General features: G+C 39.7%; 2 protein-coding genes and 1 pseudogene across 4 annotated transcripts in view; all 3 read left to right on the plus strand.

Moving 5' to 3' along the window:
* The window catches only part of LOC145503085 (uncharacterized), a 51,732-nt gene extending 47,115 nt beyond the window's left edge, over nt 1-4,617 (plus strand). Inside the window, exon 21 of the mRNA XM_081482522.1 lies at nt 1-4,617. This exon is cut by the window's left edge and continues 470 nt beyond it. Within this exon, the coding sequence (XP_081338648.1) occupies nt 1-375 (375 nt within the window). The 3' untranslated portion in view covers nt 376-4,617.
* The window catches only part of LOC145503127 (uncharacterized), a 382,969-nt gene that overhangs the window by 102,720 nt on the left and 257,749 nt on the right, over nt 1-22,500 (plus strand). The window lies entirely within an intron of this gene.
* On the plus strand, nt 21,819-22,429 carry LOC145502979 (uncharacterized; annotated as a pseudogene).

Below are 22,500 nucleotides of genomic sequence, written 5' to 3' on the forward strand. Positions count from 1 at the left end.
CATAGTTCTTTGACATCTTCTTGTCAATCAGATGCATGTCTTCCCAGTTATCAGCAGGTTGTGACTTCAGCGCAAATTCATGTTTCTGATAGTGACTCTGAGAAACAGAGACCGACTACAGCTGGGTCTAGAAGGAAAAAATCTCAAACCGAAGATCCAGGTGGAGGCCTTGGCCAACTCAAACTAGACATTTCTAAAAGTACTAATTGCCACAAAGAGACTTCGTTACCTCAGAGACCATTGCCAACAAATGGCGACAGCGAGGCTTCTCCAGTTAATGTGAATAAGGACGTTTCCGTGACAATTTATCAGCTCACAAGCACGGACACCTCTTGCGTGACGGATGGTGTAAACTGTTCATCGACAGAAACATAGTATTCTTTGTCTTTACATATATGTATATACCTATGTGTGCAGCAGCGCAGAAGTCGCGCGGAAGCCACTCGATGAAGTTCTCTACGTTTGTTTACGATATTCACAGACGCTCATTTCTACACTTGACTTATTCATTGACTAAGCAAATTCATAGAAAGCTTCATCGCTTGGTAATGGTGCGACGGATTGTATTCAAGATGTACACTGCTAAAGGAGTCTAGGGTCTTTTACGCATGGTTCTTGTATCACGATATTTTTCGTCATTAGAAAGCAACATGCTACGACTAGAGCTGACTTCTTTTGCAGACTGTTGGGAGTTAAATTTTAACTGAAAAGACTAGAAGACGACTTCGATTGGAGTTTGAGTAAGGATTTAACATGTCATTGCAAAATGGATGTAGTAATATAATATATTGTGCATTTTGTATATAGGAAACTCGATTTTTTATTCCTACGACAGATGTTTACACTTTCTATTTGATACTCATCATCTAGATAAGTGTTTTGTGGAAATGAAATTTACCACATTAACAAAGATGGCAAGGAAAATTTCGTACAAAGTACTCCTTTTCCACTGAGGACACTCGAACCATGTACTTTTGGTATTTTTTGCCCTTTTTTCAGTGAGTGCAACATGAGGGATCTTCATCGTATGTTAATACAGTAGTAGCACTTTTACACTGCAATTTTACATCAGTGAAGAGCCCTCATTCTATAGTCCTCCGAAAAATGTATAAAAAATGTCAAGTGTTCATACTGCTAGTGTTCCAAGGTAGTTTTTATCATTTGGAACTCGAAACCTTTGGTGATACATAGAACTTATGAGTACTTTTACTCATGAAATCATCAACTTGTTTTGCAGCTATCACTATACACCCTTTTAGCTTGTGTGGTTTGTTTCCCCATTACAGACCACGTGATATTTTCAAGAGAATTTTTCTTTCATCCATCTAAAAATTATTCCTTTATATACGCACGACTTTTTGAAAATTTGAAAGGAAGAATTCTCAAGAGTATCATCACATGGTCTGGAATGGGGCAACAAACCACCCAAGCTTAAAGGGTCTATTGCCGGCGTTACAGCTGAGGTAGAATAGCGTGTCTTGACAGTATGTAAACGAAGCTAATGGGTCAGTTCAGTTCTAAATACCTAATTCGTTTCGTTTCACTTGTTAACTCCCTGACAGTTGCAATAGCAGGCTTAAAAAATTTAAATTATTAGGGAATTGGCAGTAGTATCAAAGCATCGCTGTGGCTTTCCGAAGTCTTAGTCATTTCAATTTGATAGAAATAAGTCCATTTGTACCCTCCCAAATACTAAGATTTAAAGCTCTGATTAAATTAGTTTGCTAGGTAGTTTATTGACTTACAGTACCATTCATCGCTTTATCAACTTATCAAAATTGTTCATTGTGACACAGAAATCTAGACGTAGAAGAGTAAGTTTCTTAAATGTCATGAACCTGAATTTACTAGAAAGAAAGGAGAGCATAGTTGGCTAACGGTATCGAATAGTCTGGTAAACCGCGCTCTCTGTCAATCCAAAAGTAGACTTAACTCTCATGGATTTAGGAATGGGTGGGGGGGATAGTAGTCACAACTGAGTGGTCTGAGTGTTAGGAAGCTACATGACCATGAGTCGTATACTACAAATGACTGGTTTACTAGAAGGAAGACCATTTGCGTGATGGGCTTTGTTATACACTTGAAGATGCCATGGAAAACAGTGCTGTGGAATACTCCATGGGGTTTACAGACGTTTGGCTTTAGATTACCATCAGCTAAGCGCCTCTTTCTCGTTCATTTTAGATTACTTCATGTCTACTCAGAAAAAAAAAAAAACACTTTCTATTTTCTCAGACAAGTTTTCCATGTCTTAATATTTATAAGGTGTGATTGTCACTGTTTTAATACTCTGACTCGGGTACATGACACTTAGCGCAAGTTGCCTGTGGTAAAGATTTCGTGACGTGTATTTCTGAAGTGCACATTGCGCATTTCTTTGACTTAAACTGACTTTAAGTGTTGGTGTATGTTAACCTCGGACAGACCAGGAGTAGATCCTGGTACGAGCTTGGACGAAAACTTTATTTATTGCAGCAAGAAGCGTCTGGTTGTATAGATTTACTTCCATACTTTACAAATATACAAAGCTGTATTATGAATAAAATGAAAGGAAAAGTATAGTACAATAAAAGAAAAACCAAAATAGAAGTAAGTTGTTGCAGTTGGTTTAGGTGATGGGAGTCGCCATTTTGTAAAACGACACCGAAAAGGCCATTTGGACGAAAGTGACCCGGCAAGAAATCAATTTTCTCCTTCCTGGAATTTTTTAGTTGTTTAATAGAGGCTTTTCTTTAACTTGGCTGAGAAAATTCTAGAGAGGTGGTTATGGAGATTGTCATTGTTGCGTCACACGAATGCATTTGGAACAATCTTCAGATGATGGGGAGGGCATCAGTTAAGAATGCCGCGTCACACCCTTGGCTTGCGGAGGTTCATCAATAAGGCAATACACTTGAAGTTCACTGGAAGAGGCAGGTTGATCTGCGCAAGACGTAAAAAAGATACCGCACGGCCAAAACCGGTCGGACAATTCACAGCAAGGCTGTGTTAACAAAAAGTTGGAAGGCATCTAAATCCGAAAATTTGAATCAGTGTCAACAGATAAAGAACGGGTTAAAATGGTTTTAAGAAACTCGCATTATTGAGGGATCTTTTGTAAAAAAAAAATCTAAGTCAACGCGTCGGCTTGTTATGAGCGGATGAGTGCATGAGTGAGTGAGAGATAGTCTAGAGATGTATGTAGGTCACACCAATCAGATTGGGGCTACTATTCTCACTGCATAATAAATTAGCTCATTGCCTATCACATTCCCCATTTTCGCCCATGCTGGTAGCGTCGGTAATGCTTTTCGCCATTTGGAGTTTAAATTTGGTCGTTCCGCTTGAAGCGTGGTCTTTTCGTCCTGTACTCCACAGAGACAGTCATCTTTTGCGACCCACCCACCTCCCTTGATGGGAGGGTGGCAAAGGGTCTTAGCGTGACGCGTGATCGCCCCCAAATTAGCAGCGTGATGCGTGATTGGGACCAAATTAGCCGCGTGACGCGGAACAGGACATAACGTAATGCGCGATTTGCTATTTTACAAGCACGGGATGCGTGATTTACGAATGAGATTTCCGTGATAAGTGAACGTCCTTAGAACTAGGATAGCATTCATTCAGAGTAAATAGTCTTAAAAAGGATCATCAAATCGTGGCAAAAGTGACACCAATTTCTGTTCTTTTTCGTCATTTTCTTGACCTCTGATGTCTTTGATCTTCGTGGACCTTCATGGTCCTATAGGTCCAAACAATGACTATGAGCTTCAGTGTTATTTCTTTCCATTTTGTCGTCCGATCATTTGTGAAGGGTGTGAACGAATTTCGTCCAAAAGGGATGAAACGATAACACACTTTAGAGTTTGGTGTCATTTTATACCGCTCGAGAGGACCGTTGTGTAAGCAACGAGAGACTACACAAGGAAAATGTTTGTGTGCCACTTAATAAAGGTCGTCATCAAGACCTACCTGAACTCAAAAGCCACGTTATATCCTATTGCCTGTATATTAGAGCGTGGCAAAGGTGGCGTAAACGTCTTCTCAATTCGTATACAACATCTCTGCCAACTTAGCCTGTGAACAGGCTCCCGATTGTGTTATAGGGGAAGGAAAAACAGGCGGGCAGAGAAAGCCGAGGGTGGTCTGGAGAGGGAAAAATCCCACCCCGCCAGGCTCGCTTCGCTCGCCCTATTTTATTTTTTTGGCGCTCGTCGGGAGCCTGTTCACTTACAGACGGTGAAAACTCTGCCAGATTATATCCAGGAACCTCATGGATACAAGCTGATACAGACCGAATCTCCCGGTCTCCCCTACGGATTACCACCTTTATTTTCGGGGGGAAATTATTGGAATAATTGACAAATGGTGTCAAAAGCTTTAGCTAAGTCGAGAAAAACAATGGATGTGATAAGGCCATTGTCGATGTCGAAGTACCATTGATTGGTAGCGTCAAGCAAAGCTGTAGCGGTTGAATGTAACACCGAAAGCCTGATTGATATTTGTTTAGAAAACATTCCTAAGAAAATACGCGCGCTGATTGGTTAAAGGTCGTGTTTCTATAACTCGTTATAGTTCACCACTAAATTTTTTCCGATTCTTATTGGTTTAAATTGATCACGTGACGAGATAGTGTTCATCCGCGGAGAGACGTCCCAGGAAAATACCCGGATGGATAGTACTCGTCCATGAACATTTTTTTTTGTATACAAGCGAGCTTATAGAAAATAAACAATTGAAATTGTATTAAATGGGTTTTAGTCTTTTTTTTTTCAAATTTTAAATTTGGCTTTCACGGCTTTCCTCTAAACAAGTTGAAAATAATGTAATATAATTTTTGAACTGGCCCGTGGAAGATAATTTAGTGGCTAACAATAAAGACAATAGATTGTTTATGTCTCGGAACTATCGGTCTGATAGTTGCCCCTTGGAAATTGGATGTTCTTAAAACTAGCATATTTGCCCTCGAAGCTTTGCTTCTCGGGCAAGTATTTGTTTTAAGAACATCAAATTTCCGCGGGGGCAACTATCACGCATAGAAATCGAGAGCGAATAATCTAACTGTTTTAGTATAAATCTACTAGTCGTTCAAACCTTTATCTAAATCCTCCTCACAGACACTGAGAAAACGCCAAGAAATGGCCGTCATTTTGTTAACAAGGGCACATTGCTACGCTACTCACTATTTAACAATTAGATTATGAGCTCGAGATTTCTTTGATGAGGCCGAAGGCCGAATCAACTATCACCTCATAGAAATCGAGAGCGAATAATCTAATTGTTTTAGTAGAATTCTAACTGAAATTAACGCAAATAACGGTTTCCAATTATTTTTCTCCGCATTATTGACCTTCAGGCTTTAACAAAATCGCACGTATTGAATTGTCCTTGGTAATTTGTTTACGCGCGCGCACCCGGTTTTTCAATAATTTCAAGTCAAGAAACCGTCACTTTCCTTTTTTCAGTCGTCTCAGGAATTTAATTATCTATTTACATCTAAACTTTCTTCCAAAACTTCGGAAAAACGATAAAAAAGTCGCATTTCGTGGACGATCGACAGCTACTGCACTCTAATGGCTGATAGTGTACGAGTAGCTTAGTCAATCAGATTGCAGCATTTGCATTAGTATACAAGTAGAATTCTACTAAAACTGGATAGAAACACGGAACATGTTTTCTATTTCTTAATTAGCAATTTGTTATCCGAACGGTATAAACAGAGTTGGTTGCAAACAAGCCTTTCCATAATTTTAGAAATAGAAGATAGAATGGAAATTGGACGATAATTGTTAGGATTTGTGTTACTGTTGCTCTTGTGGAGTGGAAAAACCTTCGCAATTTTTCAATCACTAGGAATATAACCACTAGCGATAGCATTGTTAGTAAACAAAGGGGCTCGGCAATAATATTCGCTGCGACCTTGAGTAATTTGTTTGGAATTCGGTCGAGACCGGCAGATTTATTAATGACCGTTTAATTTAGCTCTGTCTCTCCTGACAGTAAGTGCCGTGATGTCACGAGTGAGCCAAGGAGAAGCCTTCTGACGAACTCGCTTTGTTTTTGGCGGAGCGTGTTGGTCAGCTACAGAAAGAAACATTTTTTTTCCAGGTATTCCACAAATTTTCAGGATCATCGTAATGTTTCAGAGTTTCCTAAGGGAGCTTGGCTAAACCATTACGGAATGTTACGCCGCAAAATGTCATAATCGCCGCAAAATTCAAGGCTAACGCAAAATGTAATAGCATCAACGCAAAATGTAATAAAGTTATCAACGCGAAATGTAATAACTTTCCAACGCAAATTGTAACAACTTTTTTAACGCAAAATGTAATAACTCAAATTGTAATAACTCCTGAATTGCAAGTATGTTCAACTTAGTCAAAAATTATTAACAGTATCGTGATTCTGACTTTTCGGAACCCGAATAACCTGTACATACTAGGCCTACTAGTTTTATTATGAGTTCTACACACCCTCGAATCAAAATAAGAAAGGTGTTCCTTTTCCACGTTGGTTGAACGAGGAAGGGGTGTGCGTGAGGGAGCGGGAGGACCTTGTTTTGTGTGAAGCTTTATGAAATTATCCACAAATGCATGTTCTTTTTTCTCATACAAAGCTATGGCTGATTGATTTTACCATTGATTGATTGCCATGAGATTGTTAAAGAAACTTTGGCTTCCCAATGAGAGGTTTACCTTAATTTAAATAACACATGATTGAAAGTCAGTGTAATTGCCGTGAATCTGTCTGTAAGCAGTTGGTAAAGGGGTAGAAAAAAGAAAAGTACAAAAGAAATATTGAAATCCATGTTATTGTCTTCAAAGTAATATAAAGATCCTCGCCTTTATTTTCAATTCTCTTCAAAAATGCCTCAAGAAAACTCAACAGTATGTCACAACATTTTTTTTCTCTAGAAGATTTGTTACTTTAATTTCGAAAACACTAATAACTTGAACGTTTATTTGGGAACAATAACAATAACAACGCATGAACGTAACAATATCTGCGAAACTATTTTGTGATTCAAAAAAAGGTTCAATCAATTTTAATTTAATTACTTAAAAGCACTAAATCAATCCAAGGTTCGTGACGGAAGGCACATTGAATACAGTTATTATTGTTGGCATCATTGATGGCTCTTCCGTTTCCAATAAATGTTTGAAACAGAGAACCAACCGTTTCCTAACGCAAAGAAGCTGAGCCACGCGCTTGCCCACAGAACAGAGTTAATAATTTCCTTTAACCTCAAAACAGCACCACTATTTTTTCCTTTTCAGGTCACTCCACTGAAATAAAGTCTGCACTGAGATTTTTGTAAAACTTTGCCTATTGATTGTCTATATTATAGGAAATTAAACTTTGAAATAAAAATGAGGGGTCCCCATGTTCGTTTAGGAGCAACAGCACCTTGTTTATACCCAATAAATCCTTATAATAGCACCACGATTGTAGTCACGATTGCTTGCCAAATTCACGTTTCCGACGATTGTTTTTTGTTCTACACTGAGAATCGGTCCATATTTATTTTACACAGAGACATTTATTACTCAATTCAAAAAAAAAGAAAAAAATGATGGGTCACCATACTCGTTTGCGAGAAAATGACGATTTACCACTATGGCGAGGACCAGCCGTAAAGAAAAAACCGCCATTTTTTCATGCGCGCGCGCTAGTCACGCGTTAAATTATGCGCAGTAGGGATGCGCGATGCAATACTGGGGAATGACCTTAAGAGGATAATTTTGCGCACACTAACGTGTCGAATGTCTGTAACGTTGTTTAGTTCTGGGATGTACACTCGAGGCAGCGGTTCTCGGTCGACAATATTTCCAAAAAAACCTGGAAACAGCTCTCAAAGAGGAACGCATGTACGGATACAAACGTAGTGGTTGTCGTACAATTTCCTCTAAAATGTCTGGGTTTAAATAAGGCTCTGTGGATGACGAGAGATCGTTTAGTCCGTTCTGGCACGCTTCATCACAGTCCCCGGAGTCTTGTCCGCCCACAGACACTTGATCGTCTTCCCCAGAGTTCTGTCTGTCCACAGATACTCGATCGCCATCCCCATAGTTTATTCCGCCCACAGACTCTTGATCATCGTACCCAGTGTTCTGTCTGCTAGCAGACGCTTGATGAAAGTGAAGAATGATCAGCGCAGTAAATTTTCCAATTTAAGCAACTGGAAAGAAGAAGCCTGAAAAAATCGGGCTTCAAAGGGATTCGAACCCGTGACCTCCGCGATACCGGTGCGATGCTCTACCAACTGAGCTATGAAGCCACACATTGGGAGCGAGGTCAATTAATTGAGTTCATATCTACATCAGACGCTTGATTATCGTCACCGGATTTCTGTTTGTCCACGCATACCTCAATACCGTTTACAGGGTTTTCTCCCGTCTCGGACGAAGACACACCACTACAGAGAGCACTGTAACCAACATCTGCTAAACACTCAGCCTCATTATCAATCTAATTCATTCAAATTATGTTCATCTGTTAAACAAACATAATGTTCTTCGTCATCCTCGGCAAAATGCCCTAAAATGAATGTACACATCGGGTTTGCAGCCACTGGAGAAACAGTAGTTTCGTACCCAGGACCATTAGACGATAGAACTTGGAGCGCGACATCGTATGGATTGGAAGCGGCCTGAAGCGTTATGTGGTCACCAAATGTACCATTTTGGGACATTGAAGAAAGATATGTAGGCCACGGCAGATCTGTAAAATTTTGCAGTGGTGTCCCATTGCCAGCAGTGGGGTTATTATTAAGGTAATTGACAATATCTTCCCGCATCGTGTGGTTGGACCGGTGAATTCCTATGCTGTTTAAAAGTTTGCAAATAGCTGCAAACTGGCAGTTTCCATCTTTTGGGGATCAAAGAAAATAACGAAATGAGGATTTGCCATTCATCCATTTGATGGATAAGTTGCAGTAATCCTCGACCCATCCTTGACCAACAGGTGAAGGGACTTGACGGCAGCTCTGTAAACTTCTCCAAATAGCTGCTTGCAATCTGCACAAGGAGGTAGCTGGTTCGAGTCAACTTTGCCTTGTTTGGCACAGAATATCCTACCACAAAGTCCAGTGGCGTTACAGACTCCATAACCATGCGATAATAAAAAAAAAAGCCGTAGACGCAATAACTACAGCTCTGTATGTGCTGCATGGAGAAACACTCTGGTACCCGCTTCCTCGTGCGTCGACCTTAGCTCTTCCCTTGCTGTTACTCCGATTGAGGAGAGTTCATAGCGGTAATCCTCGGTCGTTACGAAGATTGTCTTTCCAGCGAACCTCTCTCTGTGCCTCTTATTTTGCCACTTTTCTGAAATAAATTTGCTCAGGAGCGATTTATTCTTGGAATTGGACAAGAACTGGTCCGCCATTGATGCATCTTGTAGTCTGCCTTGAAGTTTCTGACTTTATGACCGCTTTCTGAGCCTCTCTTCTCTCTCTTGTGGTTTTTGATGGAATTATTTCTGTAAATGTCGAAGACCACGTTAATACGCTGGCTGTCTGTTCCTTCATGCAAAACCATGGACATCATACTGTCAGCCAACTCAGCAAATGTTTTCTGGTCGCCTCTTATCTTCTGGAGCATTACCATTTCGTCAAAAATTCGCCCGCACGGCTGAGGAATCATCTGCTGCTCTCATATTCTTCTGGCTGGCTCCTTGGCAAGTGATGATTTGTCGGTTCTCCTAAGCAATTCATCAGCCGTGTCAAGGGCCCAAGGGCGAGGTCCGAGAGGGTGGTTCAGTACATCATTCATCTTCAACGTTCTGTTCTCAGCATGATCACTTGAGCAAACTGCGCACGATCCGCTTTAATGATTACTTCCTTGCTTGACCCTATTTGTCCTTTCATCTTCTTGTCTAAGCTTTAAGGTTCGTAATTTTGTCGCAAAATTTCACCTTACGTTGGTCAGACTCAAGCCTGTCATGACAAAATGTCTTATAAGCCGTCTCTTCGAAAGCCTCTGCCGGAAGCATGCAGATCATTCTCTATCTCAGGGGTTGCGAGGTTGCCGGTCGATAGACAACAGGTCTTGCCTTTCTCCCTTAAAGGGATTGATCCAGCTTCCGTCGAGCACCGACATCATCAATTTCATGTCTTCTTCGTGTCGAGCGATCACCAGCGTTATGTGGAGGTACAAGCGAGATTACTGGAGGATCAATGTTTCTTTTCCTTGTCCTAGCTTGCTCAGTTCCAGGGAAAGGAAGGAGGTTCCGGGACCAAAATGTCCGGCTTAGACAGCAATAACATTTAGTCGGTGAGATGTTCCTGCGCCGTAAAGCGTCTCTTCTATTCTATCAATATTATCCCACGCAAGCGTTGCAAAGGAACATCATTATCAGACGTCACGGCCATTTTTTGTAGGCAAAGTGCTGTGTTTATTTCCTCAATTTGCGTACAGGTAACCCCATGCCCACATCGGCTTAACATCTGTATGAGTTCAACATTGCGGTTTGCAAAGTTTTTACTACGTATGGTATTAGCATTTGCTTGGAAGGTTTTCCTCCAGTTATCCCGTATATAATGTCTTGCTCAAAAGAGTTGCCAACAAGGCACCGGTGGCGATGAGGATATTCCGTTGGGATTTCTGAGTTGCTAGTTAGAAGAGTATATAGAAAGGCATCTAGTTCTGCTGGGATATTGATTGCATTCTCACATAGCTCAGAAGATTTCGGTGGCCATGCCATTTCAGTATCATTTGAAAGAACTACATTACAGATGCACAGTCCAACTTGCTATTTTCCTTGACTTTACTTGGTGTCAGCCCTGTTGTCGAATTACTGAGATAAAGTTACTATCTCTCTGGCCAGTTGAGCATTTGAGAAATTTTTGGAAAGAACAAAAATTTTATTATTGTTCGGGAGATCTTCAAATTGTAACAAGTCGCCGAAATCGTTCTCTAACTTTCTTCAGAAATGTCTTTTTCGTTGATTCGGATATTTCAGTAGCGCCCATTGATCGCATGGAGATTACTGCTTCTCTCTCAGATCAACCATCTAAATAAGCCTGGGATTTAATAAATCTGATCAAATAAACTCAAACAGTTTGTCATAAGCTTGAGACTCTATATCAAAAAATTGGTTTCCATCCGCGTCGTGTTCACTGCGTTCCAAGTCAGTGTACTTGCTCGCTTTATCTGGTCAGGTACAATCTCAAAAGCACAGTCCATGGTAACACGCTTCAGCTGCTACAAAATCACGACAGGCAAGGCCAATAAGCCTACTATCACCCGCAGCAAAAGCAGCTTTTCTAAAGCATCTAAATACAAGTCAACCTACTGAGTCAAAGGGATCGCGTGTTCTTGTACATGCAGTCTTATTTTCGCAAAAAGTGTACATTTTCGAGCAAGTTCTGCTCGTCCTTGGCTCTTGCCGACGAGATCTTTGCCATTCGCTTTCCAAATTAAACTTCGAAATCTGTTTCGCGGCCGTTGTATGAAAAATGCTCTCCAACTAATCTCGCTTCATGCTAAAAAGACTTCGGCATTTCCTGTGATATACGACTTAGGGAATTTCTCCTTCCTTGGTATGCTCTGCCAATGAATAAAGCAATGGCCCGTGACTCTTAATCGTAGCCGCCTTCAATAAATATTTCAAAGAGTCGAGAATTTTTTTAAATAGGACTAATTAGCCGACTTTTATCATATGAGCAGTGAATAATACAAGTTTTAAAGCTGGTCGTTTAGTTTGGTCTAGGAATAAAACAACAATTGAAACTGTATATAGCAGTCAAGTTTCCTTGAATCGAACAGAGACTCTTGAATGTTTGTAAGTATTTTATTCAGTGAGCATAAAAATACTAAGTGTTCCCTTTTTCTCTATATTACTTGATAAAAAGCGTCCAAACTGCGAAAATTTGGCAAGAACTTTAAAGTATTTACCATGCAGCGAGACCGTCATCTTAGACGTTACCCATGATGCCTTTAGAGTTTGAGCTGCATGGTTTCATTTGAGTTTTTCTTTTTCAAATCAACTTTTAAATTTTAGTTTTTAACCAAAAATGTTAAGAAAAGCTGTTTACTGTACAATGTAGTAATTTATTAATATTATAAATAAAGAACGCATTTATAATAACTGTTTTAATGTGAACCTCGTTTCCATGTCACAGCAATATTTTTGAAAAAAAGAAGTACGAAAACAATACTGAAAGCTACTCTTTCACGATTGCTATCATGTAAATTTGAAAAGTCCTTCATACAACCTTTCATCAGATATCACTCACATTTTCTCCCCCCGAGTGGTACCGAGAACCTGCCCTGGCCCATGGACTAATATAGAGGTTTAAAATTCATGATTTTCTCAAAGAAGTATTTCATTAGACAAAGTTTAAGTTTGTGTATTTTTCGAACAAGGACTCCAAAGCATAAAAACTTGTCTTTGTTTTGTATGTTAGTTGAAGGTAATATTTTCAGAAAATTAAGGCAGCTCCAAATGAAAACGTATCATTTTTTCAGCAGAATCATATCATTGAGTGGAGATATGGAGTCAAATCCTGGTCCTACAAATGAGTATTGCAAATCAGTACCTTTTATATCACCCACAAATTCTGTCTGTTTATTGGAATTCAGGTTGTCTCAGTTTGGCAGAACTGCACTTGATATTGCAGGAGGTGGTGATTGCTTTTTTAGGGCTGTATCACATCAATTCTATGGAAATCCTAATAGTCATTTTTATGTGCGCAGTGTTGGCATTCAGTATTTAGTGAATCACCCTGACCAATTTTATAGAGAGTAAAACTGAGCATTTTTGACAAGGTTATTTGGAAAGAATGTCATGTCAAGGAACATGGGCTGATGCTATCATAATTCAAGCTGTTGCCAATTGTCTTAATTTATCAATTCATATTGCTGAATCAAATCCAACATTTTCTCCAGTTACTGTTGTTGAACCAGTGAATGTTACAAATACCCTAAACATTTACATTAGACACCTAGATGAATTTCATTGTGTTTCAATAGTAGACAACAGAACAATGGAGATAAGAGACAACAGCAAACAAACAAAAAAAATGCAAATTAAAACAAACCAGTTGATAACAGTGAAAAACGTAAAGCTTACAGAAGAAAATACATGAGAGAATACATGAAAGACAGAAGAGCTGATGATAACTTTAGAATAAATGAGAATCAAAAACGAGTACAAGGCTGCAACATTAATAACAAAACATCTAGGAAAGAGAAACACCAGGCTGCTAAAAGAACAAAACTGAACCCAGAGCATGTCAGAGAAATTGAGCAGTGCTCCTTCAGAAAACGAAAATCAGACAACCGGCAGCACATAAGGCAAATAACCAAACAGTTGGTAAGAAAAAGACAAAAGGCTGAGGTTCTGGCAGGTGTATCGCTACTACAGTGTAACATGTAGCAGTCATGAGTTGCAGCCACAAGAAAACAAGTACGATGCAATTTATATGATAAACGTGTTTTACAAAAACATTGCATGTGGCTCAGAATATGTATGCACTTGTTGTGACCAATTGTGGTTCAAGTGCTCTGTAGTGAAATGTGATCCAAACAAATATAGGGCATGTTCACTAGACATTGTTGAGTCCTGTCTTACTGGTTTTAAAAGTGTCAATGACACTGAATGGATCTGCATGACTTGCAATAAAAAAAAAAAGTCTAAAAAAAAGTCTGAAAAAGCAATTGTCTAACTTGCAATAAAAAAGTCTAAAACAAGGCAGGTTACTCATCTGTTCTAAAGCCAATAAGATGGGTTTTCCTTATAAGCCTAATGTATTGAATTCCACATCACTAGAAGAGCGACTAATATCACCTGGTATACCTTTTATGCAAATCCGTGAACTACCTAGGGGTGGTCAATTGTCTATTCATGAAAACATTGTCAATGTGCCAAGTGATGTAAATTCGACTGTTCATTGTCTCCCAAGGCCAAGAAGCAAATCACAGACCATTCCAATAAAACTTAAAAGGCGACTTGGTTACAAGCATCGCTATCAGTTTCAGATTGTCAGACCTAAGAAAGTATTAGATGCAGCCAAATATCTTGTAGACACTAGTGAATTATTTAAACCTGAAGGCATAAAAGTGCAAAATGCATGGGTAGATGGCATAACTTCGCAACCCATGAAGAGTGGGGTGAGTTTGTTCAAAACCCTACCACATCCAGTGCTGATGTGCAAACTAATGAAATCTTCACAAATTGTCAAAACAATATTTGCACTGCTGATGTTCATAATCCAGACAGAGAAAAAGACACTAAAGGATTATGTTTCCTGTCAAAATGTTATATATATTAGATGAAGACCTTATTTCTATTAACATGCTCAACTAATGGCTGCTTATTAACATGATGCACTTCTCAACTTAACACCTTACAAATGCAACACTTCTTAATTCCAAAAGTGGCAAAGGACAGCACTTCATAAAATAATTACCACATACCATGAGGTAGCTCGAAGGAGCCTTTGATTCAGTATTAGTCACATGACCATGGGCGTGGCCTGATGACGTCATCACTAGTGTTACTGACCATGGAAAAGTTAAAACACATGAAATAACTCTGAACCAACTAAAAACGATGAGGTTATATGAGAATAAATTTTCCTTAGCAACGGCTCGAAAAGATCGGTTAATGGGCCCTTAAAACACGATCATCCCTCCAACCATACAAGTAAATGATGAACCAATTGAAACTGCTGACACTTTTCTTGAGATTGGAATTACTGTGTTTACAGTTCATTTTTTTGCATACTATCTTTCCTAAAAAATTCTTTTGACAAACAGGACCGGAACCATTAACCCATGTCAATTCACTTGAAGCTTAATCTGAACGTTTTCAATTCACCACCACCACAACATTTCTATGGTTTTCAATTCACCACCACCGCATTTCTACTGTTTTCACTTCACCACTGTTGCGATCCCGACTGCCACATGCGGTCGGATGAGAACTGCCGTTGAAACCCCAATGCCATGGTTTAACAACGCTTCTTTAATGCATTTACTTTCAAGGCACGTCATGGAAAAAACTACAATAGCATGATCGAAAACTACCGTTAAAATATGGTAGGAATTGGAGGAAATAAAATAACAAGACAAGGAAAATCACAGTTACTCACACTGTTTGACTCTAAGCAATGCAAAATACAAAGAGAAAGATGAGGAAGACTAACTCCATCACATGATTGATTGTGTACTCATAACTCTGAAGAAACTTAAAAAACCACTATGTGCATCTAGGATGTCTTATTACATCAATCAGCGTTTAACAATTAACTAAGAAACAGAAAAAAGTGTGACTCGCGTAACAACCAATGTGCTTTATCAGAGAACAGAGCACGGGTTGATGACAGTAAGCTGGCTTTCAAACTTTTGCTTCGGGATTTTGACAAAATTTGACCCAGATTAAACATCCCCGGTGATTCAGACAAACGCATTAAAAACGAGCTCTATGTCTACAGTAAATGTGGCTCAGGGAGACCATTGTTAGCAACAGCAGTGTGAAAACTGTACTAAAATAACAAGTTTTGCTAGATTCCGGCCGACAAAACACGTAGCGAAATAAACAAATTCTCAACCTAACCAGTGCTTCGATAAAAGACATATTTACGAAGGGGGAAATTATACTTAAGAAGTAAAACAACGACAGAAAACAACAATTGAGCTATCTCTGTTTATGATGAGAAGCTTTATTTTTGTAATAATGCTCAATTGCTCAAAATAACACTTACATAAGTTTTCCTTTTTCCGTTTCTCTGTCCACTAGTCCTTTCTTACTATCCAGACGTATTTTGAAATAATTTAAACTACTCAGTCGGTGAGCAGAAAGTAAAAGAGAGAAGACAATAGAAATGTGGTGGTGGTGGAGTGAAAACAATAGAAATATGTTGGTGGAGGAGTGAAGACAATAGAAACGTGGTGGTAGTGGAGTAAATACAATAGAAATGTGGTAGTGATCAGATAAAGACAATAAAAATGTGGCGATGGTGAAGTGAAAACAATAGAAATGTGTTGGTGGTGGAGTGGGCAATAGTAATGAGGTGGTGGAAGAGTAAAGACGATAGAAATGAGGTGATGGTAAGGTGGCCCTATCCTTCCAGAGGAGAGCTAGGAATTAGTAGTAAGGTGAAAACAATAGAAATGTGTTGGTGGTGGAGTGAAGACAATAGAATTGTGGTGGTGATCAAGTAAAGGCAATAGCAATGCAGAGGTGGTGAAGTGAAGACAATAGAAACGTGGTGGTGGTGAAGTGAAAACAATAGAAATGAGGTGGTAGTGAAGAGAAAACAATAAAAATGAGGGGTTGGTGGTGGAGTGAAGACAACCGAAATGTGGAGGTAGTGAGGTAAAGACAATAGAAAAGTGGCTCTGGAGAAGTGAAAACAAAAGAAACGTGGTGGTGAAGTGAAACCAATAGAAATGTGTTGTGTAGGAGAGAAAATCAGATAATTTTGTATGTTTTACGTATTTGCTTTCGCTATCGGAAAATATAGAAATCCAACGAAGATAGATTAGTTTTAGTTCATTTTCCATTTCTAAGTTAGAGGTTGCTGTTCCAGTTCATTAACCGTAACAAACACCTGCTGTTTTGTGTAAGATAATAACTGTAGTTAGAATTGAACTGTAATTGTTACCTGCAATAGTCTTTTCTTAAACTGTTATCTACCTGTATTGTTTTGAAAGTTATTAATCTTGTAAACGTTGAATTCCGTTATAACCAATCGAGCCTTCTGAAATGTATCAGGTAATGTTTAGTTAAGACTTTTTAAGGTTACTTCAAACCTTCGCGGGGTTATTTTGATAGTTTTTTTTTGGTCAAGAAAATTAATGTCCGCGAAGCACAAGTTTGCATACTGTGAACGCTAGGGGTTCTGTTATTTCATTGGTTGGCGGCTTTCAAGTTCACACATTCCTCTGTGAAGGCATGATATGTTTATAAATCTTTAGAAGGCGAAAACTCGCACTCATTTTTCGAGAGAATCCCTTCTCTTTAAGGTTACAGTATACCTTCGGGTCGGCAATTTTCTTCAAATTTGGATTTTTGAGTCAAAATAGTGGTCGAAGAATAATCTCTAATTTCTGAAAAAAAAAATTGAAAAAGACCAAATATTGGCGGAGAAATGGCGGTTTTACGTTTTCACCGGAAGTAAAAGTTTACCTCTTGATTGGCAGCCCTGTGGCGCGTATGCAATCAACCGAGACGACGATTTTCGCGGGAATTACCTATATGGATGTCACGAATTGACTGCTCAGTTGATCAGCATTGTTGTTCTGACTATCCAGCATTTTTGGTATTAGGCGTGTCTCTATTATGTTATAAGTAAACATAGACCACGTTTAAACCATGGACCAGTTCGAAAAAGCGAAAACAGCGAAGAACGAATGAAAATACATCAACGAGTGAAGAAGCGAAAGTTCGCCACGCGGATGAAGCTATAGTTATCGTATAAGGCGGGCAAATATTCGTGGTAAGAGAAAAGAAAGGTTCTGTAAAAATTTCGGAACTTGACAGCAATAACAGGGATGCTGACAGAGACTCTCCTGATGAGTCCGATATCGACGAATCGTCGGACTCGAGACCATTTGAAATATTATCCATGCACAGTTGCCCACACACAGTTGCTCTCCGCGCTTTCTTGTGTTTGTTTCCTTCGCTCAGCCACTCTAGCGTTCGTATCCGTTTTCAGTCTTCCCCATTTTGCCAGACCAGCTTCAAGAAAAACTGAGCTACAGAAAAATTATCTCTCTGCCTTCGGTTCCTTGAGCGCATTGCGAAACACAAGAGTTTTTTAGAGATTCGCGCGTAAATTTCACCAGGAGGTTAACGGTAGTAAACTTTCCCTGCCCTGATTGGCTTAGTTATCTGAGAACCCAGTTCAAGGCGTTTGTGGGCGGAGTTTGTTTGCGAAGCAGAAAATTTTTCTTAGCGCTGTTTTCTCGAATGAATTTTTTCACTTGAAGCAGACACTTTAAAGAGTTATAACTCAAAGGGAATTTGTTCAATTGCTCTTAAATTTGGACAGTGGCTAGTTTAACATATAAACTACAAAAGCGTGTCTGGGAATTGTTAATTTCGAAATACTTTTTCTTCGAGAGCGATTTTTGTACGATCACTCCACATTTTTTTAATCCTATTTCGAAAATGTTCTGTAACTTTTTACTGCAATTGAATATGCCAAAACGCAGACACGTTTTTTAAGCGCTTTGGGCCCTGAAACCGAGGAAAAAATTAAATTGGCGAAAAACGAAATTCGCTTTGACTTGTAGCTTTCGAAAGGTGATTCGGGCGCTCGCATTTAGTGGTCGTGAAAAATTCGACAATTCATTTTCTTTCAAAATTCTTGGTAAAGTTTGATAGCCAGCTCCATAAGCTTTAACTTGATATAGGGGTTTAGGTATCTACAGCTTAAACTACACGCGCTACATCACTTGCGCGCGAGACACCCCTGAAGGTATACTGTAACCTTAAATGAATTAATAGGGTATGCAGGTTTGACGGTTTTCCATGAAATTTGGTCAGAACATTCACTGATAGATATGGAACAAAAGCGTGTCGGCGAATTCCTTTATTTTCCTCGTGGCGGCCTTTAACGTAACAGGTTACGCGAATTTTTCGATAGTCGAACTTGACAGATCTATAAAAAGATAACCAATAGAAATAAAAGAAAATGCTGACACGTTTTTGGAGGTTGAGGCTTTGTGATTAACACTGCACAGTTAATTTGCATGAAGGATCGCATTTGATACCCGATTAATTCGGTGGAACGTCAGTCGGTCATTTTGGAGTTGACGGCCTCTGCCGCCTCTGGAAAGCAAAATCCAAAACAAAACATAATTTTATCGAATTCTACATTTTATAACCTTTCTGTTGATATATAGTTTGTGGGGGTTTCCTTGAAAACAGCGCGCGTACGAATTTTTTTCTGGAGGACTCCCGCGAAGGTAGCTTTACGTAATCCTTTAGAATTGTGCTTTCGGCTTAAATAGTCGTGCCTTGTAAAATATTCTTTACTTACATTCTGGCTGCATTCCGGTTACATTCTGTTTGCATTCCGGTTATGTTCCGGTTGCATTCTGGTTGTGTTCTTGGATTAAAACGATACCGTTGGACCCAAGTTCTGAGTGCTGTTGACGTCTCTGAAGATAATTCCCTGTAACAGATCCGGTACTGATCCCCGCAGCAAGAGAGTTTCCCCAGGGTTTTACAAAAGTGCTTTCCCAGGCCAAAAACCTATTATCACAGTTGCTGGTGGAGTGAAGACCAGAAATGTGATGGTGGTCAAGTGAAGACAATAGCAATGCAGTGGCATTAAAGTGAAGGCAATACAAATTTGGTGGTGGTGAAGTGAAGACAATAGAAATGTGGTGGCGGTGAAGTAAAACAATAGAAATGTGACGGTGGTGAAGTGAAAACAATAGAAATGTACTGGTGGTGAAGAGAAGAAAATAGAGATGTGGCGGCGGTGAAGTGAAAACAATAGCAATGCAGTGGTGGTAAGGTGAAGACAACAGAAATGTGGTGGTGGTGAAGTAAAAACAATTAAAATGTGGCTGTAGTGAAGTAAAAACAATTGAAATGTGATGGTGGTAGAGCGAAGACAATAGAATTGTGGTGGTGTTCAAGTGAAGACAACAGCAATGCAGTGGCGGTGAAGTGAGGACAATAGAAATGTGGTGGTTGTGGTGGAATGAGGACAATAGAAATGCAGTGGTGGTGAAGTGAGGACAAAAGAAATGTAGAGGTGGTGGAGTGGGAACAATAGAGATGTAGTGGCAGTGAAAGGATGACAATAGAAATGTAGTGGTGGTGGAGTGGGAACAATAGAGATGTAGTGGCAGTGAAAGGATGACAATAGAAATGTAGTGGTGGTGGAGTAAGGACGATAGAAATGTGGAGGAGGTTAAGGGAAGACAATAGAAATGAAGGGGTGGCACAGGAAACACAATAGAAATGTGGTGGTGGTGGAGTTAAAACAATGACAGTGGTGTCGGTGGAGTGAACGCAATAGAAATGTGGGAATGGTTGAGTGAAACCAATAAATGTTGTGGTGGTGAAATGAAGACAGTAGAAATGTGGTGGTAGTGTAGATCAAACGATAAAAGTGGTGGTGGCAGAGAGAAGAGAATAGAAAATGGGGGTGGTGGAGTGAAGACAATAGAAATGTGGTGGTGGTGGAGTTAAAACAATAAAAATGGCGGCGGTGATGGGGTGAAGAGAATAGAAATGTGGGGATGGTGGAGTCAAAACAATAGAAATGTGGTGCGGGTAGAGTGGAGAAAATAAAAATGTGGTTGGGAAGGAGTGTAGACAATAGGAATGTGGTGGTGATCAAGGGAAGACAAAAGAAATGTAGTGGTGATGAGTGAAGACAACAGAAATAGAAATGGTGGTGTGGGTAGAGTGGAGAAAATAGAAATGTGGTTGGGAAGGAGTGTAGACAATGGGAATGTGGTGGTGATCAAGGGAAGACAAAAGAAATGTTTTAGTGGTAGAGTGAAAACAAAAGAAATGTGGTTGTGGTGGAGTGAAAGCAATAGAAATGTGTTGGTGGTGGAGCGAAGACAATAGAAATATGGCGGTGTTGTAGTGAAGACATTAAAAATGTGTTTGTCGTGAGGTGAAGACAATAGAAATATGGTGGTTATAGAGTGAGGACAATAGAAATGTGATGGTGGTGGAGTGAAAACAATAGAAGGCTTTTAAACATGACTCGAACCTTCACCCTCTTATGGGCAATCCAAAGATTCTGCATCCTTGCCCCAGGATGCCCATCACATGTTACACGTGTCACGTCTTGAAGGCCACATTTGGTAGTTAAGCAGACCACAATGTCTTAATGTCTTAATAAAAGGTTAATAAAAGATTAATAACAGGTTTCATAAGCAGAACAACAGCTCTCACATCATTGCCATTCTCTGTAAAAAAAAACATGAACCTACCAAATTCTGCATAGTCCGAAGAACGTGAGACATAACAGCCAATTTTTTAAAATTTGTCTCTGGAATTTAATGCTACCTTGTATTCAGTTTTCAGATATCCCCAACAGTAAAAGACACTGAAGGCCTCTTCAGTACCACGAGATTCCCAGGTAAAACATAAATTTATCTTTTAATTATGGTTGTCCTAGATTTTGCCATTGTGGATGCTTAAACTCCCAGCAGGCCTGTCTTGGTATTTGATTTAAGTCTGTTCTTGTAGTTTTTATTAATATTGCTGCTTATTTATCTTTTACTACACAAACAAGACATTGACTCCTGGAGCTTTTTGCCAAAGATGCATTTTTCGGACAATTTGGAGATTTTCAGCCTGGATATGGGCCAAATTAGCTCCAATCTTCTCAAAACGCCATTTGCAATATGACAGCATGCCTTTCTTTCCACTAACATCGCATTTTAAGACCTTTTTGCTCGGGCATGCCCAGATATGAAATTGGATGAGAAAGTGACCGACGTCTATGTAAGGCTTTTCGGTTTTTTTAATTTTTTTTTTCGCCTTTTCTTTTTCTCCTTTACTTATCTTCTTGCTGCAGTGATTGACCTTCTACTGGGCTTGCTTCCAGTTCAAAAATTTCTACGAAAGCATCATCAAGACGGGTAATTATTACCATTGGGTAGCTAAGTGTAGTCGAAGGAAAGTTTGCTGCAAGTTTTTCACTCAGATTTTTATTCAAAATATCTGCGCTACGTAGTTTAGCAGATGTTTGTTTTCTGCACGTTCTGTATTTGGTATTGTTATTGTGTTATACAATTAGGTGTTTCAGTTACGCAATACGCATTAATTGCATGTCGTATATATAGCTGTTGTCAGTTAGTGATCTTCCTTCGGGTCTGCTAACGCCACACGCTACTCCACTGTTCTTTAGCATGAGCGACTCTGAGGAAGCTAGGGCACGTTCTAGTTGGAACGATGGAGTTTTAGATCCTTCTGTTGGTGCTGCTATACAGTCTGCCGTTTCTGAATTGATGGGTTCTTTAACCGATAACCTCACTAAGGTTTTTGAATCTCGGCTTAGCGATTTCACAAAGCGATTTTCAGAGGAGAGCAGCTCGTCCGTTGAACAAGCAGTCAAGAGAGCTCGGCGCGAATAATATACCTGCAAAAGGGAAGGAAACCAGCAGCAGTTGGATCACTCTCTCCAGATGCTGGATAAACTAGACGAGGCATCTGACGCTCTCAAGCAGAAATCGTACGAGAAAGTTAAAGTTGCCCTGGATTCAGGTACTGAATTAGTTTCCAAGCGTGTTAAAGCCATTAAGCTAGCTGACAAGAGCGAATTTGGATGGGCGACCGTTAACGAATATTTGTCTGACGAACTCGCCTCCGACTCCGACGACGAGAAGGGAATTTATCGGGCCGAAAGGAGAGTCGAGAGAAAAATCAATAAAGAGAAGCGTCGTGGTGTCCGTTCTGACGAGAAAGGAGGCGGTTCCTCCTGTGCATTCCGCGCGGCTTCTTCGTCGAGACTCTCGTCTAAGGATTTGGCTTCTCGCTCGGAAGCTAGACCAGCTCGTCGTTTGGGGCCTTGTCTTAAGATAAGTAGCCTCG

Source organism: Orbicella franksi, chromosome 11 (genome assembly GCF_964199315.1).
Source record: "Orbicella franksi chromosome 11, jaOrbFran1.1, whole genome shotgun sequence".
NCBI classification, from domain to species: domain Eukaryota; kingdom Metazoa; phylum Cnidaria; class Anthozoa; order Scleractinia; family Merulinidae; genus Orbicella; species Orbicella franksi.